Source organism: Schistocerca cancellata, chromosome 6, assembly GCF_023864275.1.
Source record: "Schistocerca cancellata isolate TAMUIC-IGC-003103 chromosome 6, iqSchCanc2.1, whole genome shotgun sequence".
Lineage (NCBI taxonomy): Eukaryota > Metazoa > Arthropoda > Insecta > Orthoptera > Acrididae > Schistocerca > Schistocerca cancellata.
Genome location: NC_064631.1, coordinates 577,715,696 through 577,725,204, shown reverse-complemented (window position 1 = coordinate 577,725,204; position 9,509 = coordinate 577,715,696). Strand labels below are relative to the sequence as shown.

General features: G+C 41.0%; 1 protein-coding gene across 1 annotated transcript; it reads left to right on the top strand.

The window, feature by feature from the left end:
* Positions 1 to 3,273: 3,273 nt before the first annotated feature.
* On the top strand, positions 3,274 to 5,176 carry LOC126190832 (UPF0449 protein C19orf25 homolog). Its single transcript, XM_049931407.1, has 2 exons — positions 3,274 to 3,504; positions 3,661 to 5,176. The coding sequence occupies exons 1-2, from the start codon at positions 3,366 to 3,368 to the stop codon at positions 3,891 to 3,893; spliced, it is 372 nt and encodes a 123-aa protein (XP_049787364.1). The 5' UTR covers positions 3,274 to 3,365; the 3' UTR covers positions 3,894 to 5,176.
* Positions 5,177 to 9,509: the final 4,333 nt, after the last annotated feature.

The following is a 9,509-nucleotide window of genomic DNA, read 5'->3' as shown; positions in this document are numbered from 1 at the left end:
ACACACATTAGTTTCCTCTATGGGGAGGGAAGCTTGATAAAATCTGAAACGAGAAACAACGCTTTCTAACTGCACTTGCCTTTTTGAAAGGTGCCATGATATCCGCATTGTGTCAGTCTTTTCCAAGATCGTACATCATATCCAGATACAAGCACTGAACCAAATTACTAGAGGAGCCAGCCTGGCTCTAGTGCATGGACTGATCAGAGAAACACGCAGCCAGCTTGACTCCATAGGATACAAGCCCCTTGCCCTGTACCTAGAACTAGCGTCCTTGTTTGTCCCCATTTCTTGGGAGGGCGTTGAACGTTCATCTTGGATGCAAGCAGAGTGGGCACAATGAAATGCATCTATGAAACAGTCTTCAAAGTTTAACTGAGTAGCATCAAAACATCCAAAGAAAGAGGCTAGGTGAACATTGTGAACCTTACAGGGAAATACCTGCCGCAGAAATCATCAGCAGAGTAGAACAAGTTGCCTCCACTCTACCACCTTATATGGTGCAAGAGATACAGTGGAAAACGTGCTGTACTCTCACCAGTCCGCGCCACTGATGCATAACATCTCCAGATGGGAAACACCCACGCTGCGTTCTCTGTGCGACAATCCTGACATTGTCGTCCTCCCAGTGGGTAAGGTGAACATAATCATCTTACCAAAAGTCGCAGCATACGAAGAGAAAATGTACAAGTTCCTAGACAATGCAGGTTACAAGACAATTACAACGGATACAGTGCAAGGAGACTGAACTTCTTCGAAGTAATTATACAGAAGGGAAGCCAATTGCTGCCGGACCACCTAGGCTCTACAGGTTGCCTAAGGTATACAAAGAGGGCTCACCTCTAAGACCAAGAATGAGTTCAATTTGAGCACCAACATAACAGCTTGCGAAACATTTGACGTTAGTTTTGAGTCCTTTTGTTGGTAAATGTGAGCATCACACCAATAACTCGGCCCAATTCACGAAAACTCAGATTAGCCAGCTCAGATCTCACGGTCAGTTTTGCCGTTGTGTCACTTTTCACGAGAGCCCCAGTAGAGGAATCGGTGAAACCATTGAAAAGGGCCCTCATTCATCAAACTTTTCAATTTTGTGCTCACATTCACATATTTTCTTTTTGGCGGACATTACTATGAACTGACTGATGGTGTGTCTATGGGTATTTAGTTCCCTGTCACCTGTGAAGGCCAGCATGTAAATGGAAGGCTTTGAGGACAAGGCACTAGACTCAGCACCATAATACTAACAGTCTTTTATAGATATGATTATGATACGTTCGTCATTTGACTTCATGGAAAGATGAGCTTCAAGTTTTCTTGCTACACCTGACCTCTATCCACAACCAAACTGAGTTCAGCATAGAGGTGGAGCAAAACAGACAGCTGCCATTCTTGAATGCTTTTTTCTTTCTTTTTTTTTACGGAGAAAGCCAGATTGAGCACTGGGACACAGTGCGTATAGGAAGAAAACTCACGCAGACCAGTACCTACATGCCAGCTGTCATCACTTGTCACAAAGGGAAGGAGTGCTAAACACGCTTGCCCACAGAGCTGGTACCATCTGCGACGAAGAAAGGGACTTGTTCCAGAAAACAGTTACAGCAACAGCCAAATTCTACTTGCCTCCAAGCAAAAGACCACACCGTAGTCAACACCCGATGAAGACTTAAGCCCGGTCCACACGCAACGATCTGTCTGCGCAGACATCGGCGCAGATGTCTGTACATGCAAAAGATCGCTGCAATTGTGATGTGTTCACACCACACAAACCCCAATCTACTACTCGCCTGCCATCTGTCGGTGTAGAAAAGGAATGGCAGTGGCAAGCGACTACGCTCCCCGTAAAACGTCAAAAATCTAATTCAGTTATTTTGAAATATAGAAATGGAGGAAGTTCTGTTGTGGTCTGTGTTCGCAGCTTGTGATGCAAAAAACATTCAGACCAACCGCAGGAAACAGAAAGCGGTCAAAATGGTGTAGACAGTGGCTGCTAAAGCGAAAGCAGTTTTCTCACGTAAATTTACTGCGAGAGTTGCAGGGCGAACCTACCGACTGGCGAAATTATTTGCTGATGGATGTCGAAACTTAGAATTATCTCTTAAAGTTTTTAACCTCTCATATTATGAGAAAAAATACTTGTATGAGAAGGGCAATTTCTCCTCATGAACGGCTGGGGGTAACATTAAGATTCCTAGCAACAGGAAGGGGCTACAAGGATTTGGAATTTTCAACTGCAATATCGAAACAAGCGTTGAGTGAAATAATACCCAACACATGTGAAGCTATTTACACTGTCCTGAAGGATGAGTTCATGAAAGCAAGTCAAGTAAATTAAGTCTGTCAAGTTACAGATAATATTTTTGGTGTTGTAGGCGTGTTTAAAACACAGTAGACCCATATTATTAGAGATTATATACCTACATGGCCAATGAGCTATGGTTTACTTTGTTTCTGAGTAGGCATTTTCAGTTCGCTACTGTGTAGAAGCAACCTGTTACAAACTTTTGTTACAGGATACAAAACTCCTACACCAGATTTTCTAGATTTCTGAACTTTGGATATCTCTTTTCGGTAAACAGTTGACAACGAATTTTTTTTTATTACTGTTACTCTGTTTGCCGAGGCGTCAACTGTCCGCAAATTTTCAATTAGAGCATTGTATGCTGCTGTCTTTTGTCTCGGTCACTATATTCTTTACTGTTAATCTTCCACAAACATGGGTCGTTTCTATATATTTCAATGAATTCACTTACAAACTGACGAGTATCAGCTATTTTAATGCCCTGTGCGCACAAATACAAACACTAGACTGAGCAAACAGCTGTTTCGCGCCAGATTTGCGGCGATCTCCTGTCCACACGCTCCAATTTGTCTGCACAGATGTGGTTTGAACCCACAGGTTTGAGAGGTTTTGCTCAAACCTCCAACTCCAACTTCCAGGTTTGCACACACCTCAGGTTGGTGCAAATGTTCTGTTCACACGCAACGATCTGTCTGCGCAGATGTGATGTGCACAGACAGATCGTTGCGTGTGGACGGGCCTTAAGTATTGTGAGCTCACCTGTTCTAAAAGTTGGCAGGTTCACATTTTCAAAGAAAGTAAGGACGTCAATAGCTTCTAAAACTGCAGTGAATATATCAGTTGAGGATATAATATGCTGCTCCTTTAATTCGCCTGCAAAAATGGCAAAAGAGAAATTTAGCGCCTCGAGCGATAACGAAAGTCGATACGTAGCCTCTGACGTTTTCGATACAGCGTTTAACGTCATAATGAGGGTTAGCTGTGTGTAGACAGACACACACACACACGCACACACACAAAGTCAACGGGGAGGCACTGCTTGTGACTGTGTTCGTGGGTGTCAATGTTTTCGACAGAAATGTTTAAGAAGAAACCAAACATTCCTCCACGACCATCTCCCCCAGGAATATCTCAGTTAATAGCAGATCTTGATAACTCGGACAGTGATGACATTGTTTTCCAGAGAAATAAACTTGCATTAGGTAACGAATTTCATGATTTATTCTGTTTTGCGTCTTGCAGTGTGAAACCCAGTTTCATCAGCTGCGAGCAATACATTTTATTATTTTGATTACGTGCACTCAGATCATAGGAGGAAGATAAACGTTCCTTTCAAAATAACATTTTCATTTCCGCAGAAAATTTGCTGAATGAAATTGAAAACAGTGAAGAAGACAGCGGTGCTGGCGATGATGAAAATGACCCAGAAAAATTGTATCTCCGGGTGAAAAATTTTGTGGAAACAAATAATATACTGCACGAATACGTGAAAACATTGGAGCAACAAAATGACAACCTTCAAATCTGTGACGCTGAATTGAAACGAATAGCGGAAGAAATCCGGAAACAGGCGCAACAAGCTCTAAAGTGAACTTGGAATACCGCAATTGTAATAAAAGGAAGACAGCGTCTTTTTTAAATTATTTGATTTCGCTTGTGTTTATGTTGCTGTATCACCCTGTTGTTGCGTTTCAATAACTTGAGTTGTATTTGGAATTATTCATGAGAGATAAATATGTGGGTACAGTAATTGAAATGTATTATGAAACGGTATATGATTGTTTCGAGTACTAGTAGCTATGAAGGTTGGGTACGGTAGCTTAGAACCAATCTAGGCGCTTCAGTCTGGAACCGCGTGACCACTACGGTCGCAGGTTCGAATCCTGCCTCGGGCATGGATGTGTGTGATGCCCATAGGTTAGTTAGGTTTAAGTAGTTCTAGGGGACTGATAACCACAGATGTTAAGTCCCATAGTGCTCAGAACCATTTGAACCAGAGCCAATCTCAGGTGCCAATGTAATTAAAAGAATAGCTTCTACTCACCACATAGTGGAGACGCTGAGTTGAAGAAAGGCATAACAAAAACACTATCAAACAACTAGCTTTCAGCAAACAAGGCCTTTGTCTAAATTACACAAAATACACACACTTACGCAAATGCAACCCACACGCATATGATCACAGTCTCTAGCAAGTGGTTGTATGTGTAAGAGTTTTTTTTTTTTTTTTTTTTTTTCTCCGCTCAGCATCTCTGCTATATGGTGAGTAGCAACTATCCTTCTTTTCATTATATTATTACATTCCATCCTGATTTTCCATTGTTCAATCTGAGATACTTGAGACAATAGTCAAACTGTTGTTGCACAAGCCATTAGGTAGAAATACTTTTGTGAATTGCTTCGGGATAGTGTGACCTCCTAGTTCATAGTTTACCAGTCACTTCACATCACAATGAGCAGAATACAGTATGTGGAGCCTTTGGCAACATTTAACAAAGAGCTGTGATATTTGTTAATACAGTGTTCTTTTCTTGCAAAGTGCATTGCAGGAAACTTTATCTTTTTGTTGTATTTGAAAACTTCATTTACGGAAGATAGTAGTGTACAAATTTTTCCCAGCAATAATCTATGTTGCCATATATTTAAAAATGTGTTTGTAAACTAATTTACATATTCCACGTCATAGATATTGTGAAATTGATTGCTGGAAGATGCAAATTGCGTATTAACCAGACACATTGATTCTCAGTAAATAGTTTTGAAAACACACATTTGGAATTTACATACTACCATACTTTTCACACTGTCCATTAATTCTGTATGTTAAGAAAGAAAATAAAGACCATTAGAAATTTTTTGTTTCCAACAGCCGAAGCTAGTGAAACATTTCATGTGACATCTGAGCTACATCTTGCTGAATTTAGTACATGATAGAATGAAAAAATGCAAATCACTAGTAGTTCTGTAGATAAAACATATGTTAGTCAAACTGCTACTGTGAGAGTTGCTGTGCTTACTAAAATGCTTTCAGGAAGAATGGGGGTGTAAATCAGTGTCTACCGAATGATGTTTGTGTTTTTGTGCTTTCCTTTATTTATTGTGGATGAGTCTATGGATATCTATATTTGCCAGATTATGGGTGGTACCCTCTACTTTCCTGAGGAAATGAAGCCATATGTGATGCTAATGATGATGTTAGTACCTAAAAGATATTTAATTACACTTCCTATTCTATTAAACAAGTGTCACAGGAATGGTATTTCGATATTATGAAAAGGGTAGTTGCTGCTCAACATAAAGTGGAGGTGCAGGTAGGCACAACAAAAAGACTGCCAGAAAGTGAGCTTTCGGCGAACAAGGCCTTTGTCAGAAATGGAAAAGATACACAAACATGCAAATGCAACTTGCAAGCCCATGACCGCAATTGCTGGCAGTTGGGGGCCAGACTGTGAGCAGCAGCACATGATGGGAGAAGCAACCAAGTGGTGGGGGATAAAGAGGAGGCTGGGGTGGGGAGAGGCAGGGAAAGCAAGGGAGGGGGACATTAAAGTGCTGCTTGTGGTAGTGGGGAGCGTACAGAGAAGGAGAAGATGTGGAGAGAGGGTAGGGCAGCTATGCACAGTCGGGAGGTTAGATGGAGGGTGGCGGGGGGTAGCAGAAAAGGAGATATGTAAAGACTGTGGGTGGAATAGGGGTCTGTGTAGCGTTTGAGGCCAGGAGGTTACGGGAATGTAGGATATATTGCAGAGTGTCCCCACCTGCGCAGTTCAGAAAAGCTGGTGGTGTTAGTGAGGACGATCCAGATGGTACAGGCTGTGAAGCAGCCACAGAAATAAAGAACATTGTGTTGGGCAGCACACTCAGTAGCGGGGTGGTCCAGCTGTTTCTAGGCCTTAGTTTGTCGGTGGCAATTCATGTGGACAGACAGCTTGTTGGTTGTCATGCCCACGTAGAATGTAGCACAGTGGTTGTAGCTCAGCTTGTAGAGGAATGATATTTTGAGATGCTACCATGAGCCAGAATAGAGACTGTTGTGTGTTGCGATATTAAATTTATTTGGTGGTTTTATTAAGCAAGTTACAGTGTCTGTTCAGTTACACCATTGCTAGGAAATTGATGTAGCACTTGTCAAATTGTAGGTTGGTTGGTTGGTTGGTTGGTTTGGGGATTGAAGGGACCAGACTGCTACGGTCATCGGTCCCGTCAAATTGTACCATGAACAATATGGAGCCATCCAGTGACATACTTTACAATTACATATTGGAATACAGGGATGCATGCAACCTATGTATCATTTGTTCATTTCTCTCTTGATGTAGTGCTGATAAAAGAGTGTAGCTTTAGCCACTGCTGCTCTCTTATGGTAATAGTGTTTGCTGAGGTTTTCTGTAGTTTCGACATCCACAGTCCCCATCCATGTTACCACCCCAGGTTGTACATTACCAGGCAGAAGCTACCACTGCTGGCTACTTTGGTGATGTAAACTAACAACAGATTACAATTAGTGTTAATTATCACCCATTGGTAATTGCAGTTATTACTTTTAGAATACTGTATGTACCCTATGTTACAAGAAACAGCCACTCTCAAAAAAGTCGACTGCTCTTTCTCCAATGCTTCTCAGCTTCTGTTTCTGCATAATACTTCAAATGATACATTTATATTAAGACCACTATCATCTGGCAAAATAAAGATCTGCCCAGTACAAATAATAAAGTTACACAGAATTTACATTCCAGAGTAGTGAATTATCATTTTACTTTGTTTTTGAATATTTGGAGATTTTCAATCCCCTGCCAGATGTCTTCTGACAACTTGATACAGTCCTTTGCACTAGAATATGAAACTCAGTTCTGAACCCTAGAGGGTGATATGTAGTCTGTATGACAATTATGTTAACTTCAAAAATTGTGATTGTGAATTGCAGTGTTCATCCTGAGTTCACTCTTGTTACTAACCACAGAGATGTTTGGTTATCAAATTTACTTAATGGACACTCAAATTTAATAAATATTTTTTTTGCCCTGGCCACAATGCCTCAGAAGATTGTGCCAGAGGACAGAATTGAGTGAAATGTGCTGGCAATATTTTCTGCAGGTCAACATGGTGAGATAGATTTCCAAGTGCAAAGCAGGCAGAACTGAGGTTTTTGATTAACTTATCCACCTTCTGGTGCTAGCTAAGTTTATTATCCATCAGGATATCCAGGAACTTCATAGATGGAGCTTCATCCGGTATATGCCAGTTCTGCTTTTACATACAGTCTATCAAACTGCAGGTGGCAGAGGATATCACATGTTAGGATTTCTTTCCATTCCAGTTGCGTGTAGAGGGCAGGAAGAATGACTGCTTAAATGCCTCTGAGTGTGCTGCAATTCATCTAATATTGTCTGCATGGTCCATTTGAGAATGATGCACTGAAGCCGGAAGGAATATTTAGATTTGGCTGAAGTGCATTTAGGTGTCAGTGACTCTTCTAGTGCATACTGCTGTTGGCAATAAATTTACATTGGCCAGTTGGGTGATAGTAGAAGGTAGTCTATGAGCATTGCTGAATCTAATGATGCTATTTGGCAGAAGATATTAATTAATTACTTTTGTTTTTGACAAAGAGAGCATGAGATTGACAGTTATGGAGCTGGTTGTTGTGGATTGTAATGTTGATTACTGATTCTCCTGTCTTTCTTGTATTGTATGTTTCTTGGAATATTACAGGTTTTCTTGGCATATTGTTTTGTATTCCTGTATTTTGGTTTGTGAGTTGGTACAACAAACAAATATGACTGGAGGAACATTTGCTGTGGTGACAGACTGATTTACAGCATAGCCTGAATGAGGTCTTCTTTACGTTGAAATGTAACAGTTTGGGTGTGAGTTGGCAAAGCCAACTAATGTGGCTGGAGGAGACCTGGCTGTGGTGACAGACTGATTTGTTGTGTAGCCCCATGATCATTTCAAAACTTTATGTGGTATTTTCAGAATGTCCCCATTTGCAAGATGGTGGTTAGTCAGGAACCCCGAGTATAGTCTAAGCTTTGTGATGATATTCTGTTTTATATGACAGTAGTCTGCAAAATATATTCCTCCATGCTCCCACGTGTTTCACACATTTGAAATCATGACAACAGTTATTGAACACCATTTTCTCATTGGTTCCACCACCTTGTCTAATCATCTGACTCATGATTTGTTGTGTACACTTCCAATCATTCGCTGCATAAACAGTTACCTACTGTTACCAACTGGCACCGACACTGTAAGTGCACTTTTACCCTAGATTCTTCTCTTGATCCTGGTTCTTGAAATTTTGTAACGAGGCTTTAGCTAGATAATTTGCATCTGTCTTCAAGAGCCTGACAGCTCAGGGCTCTCAACGGTTCTGTGATGCTCTCTCGTAAGTCAAACAGATTTGTTGGTTAGTTTTTTTAAAATATAAATATGTGAGTTAGTAATTGCAACACACCACCTTTTACACATTCATCAGCTGATACTCATACCTGAGTTTTCACTTTTCTCCTCTATTTCCAGTATTGCATTGCAGCTCGGGTATGTAGATGCTTATGACGGCTTAGCAGATCAATCGTGGCATGAAACATGTGACCATATATGTTACACGTAATAGAGGATGGAGGATGTGGTTAGACCTGGCAAAGTTTGCACCTCCGACTTTTTCATTTTCCTGCCCCCGACATTCCTGCTCAAAACGCAAGACAGCAGCTGAAGTAGCTGTGTGTCAATGTTTAAGTAGCTGTGTGTCAATGTTTACGATCTTCTACTGTGGTGTGCCAATTACTTGGGTCAGTGTTTAGACTCTTTAGGTTCTTCTTGAATTGGTCCTTATAGCACTTCAGAGGAGTAGCATGGAGCCTTCAACGTGTGCCCACTCCACTATACAAAATTTGTCGAGGAAGGCTGTTGTTTCTCATCCAGCGGATGTGCCCAATAACAGTGGCTTCTATACTTCATGTCTATGCCCTCTCAAGAACCATATTGTTTGATACAAATTCATCCCATTTGATATTCATAATGTATACAAGCTTCTGTTGATTGAAGTGTTCTAGTTTCTTAAAATTATGGCAATATAGTGTCCACATTTCGCAACCATGGAGCAGCGTAGAAACAACACCTGCTCAATGCACCATCAGGTGCATAGTGTCACATCTTTATTCAGAAAGACCTGATGTAGGAGATGTCCAAAAGCAACATG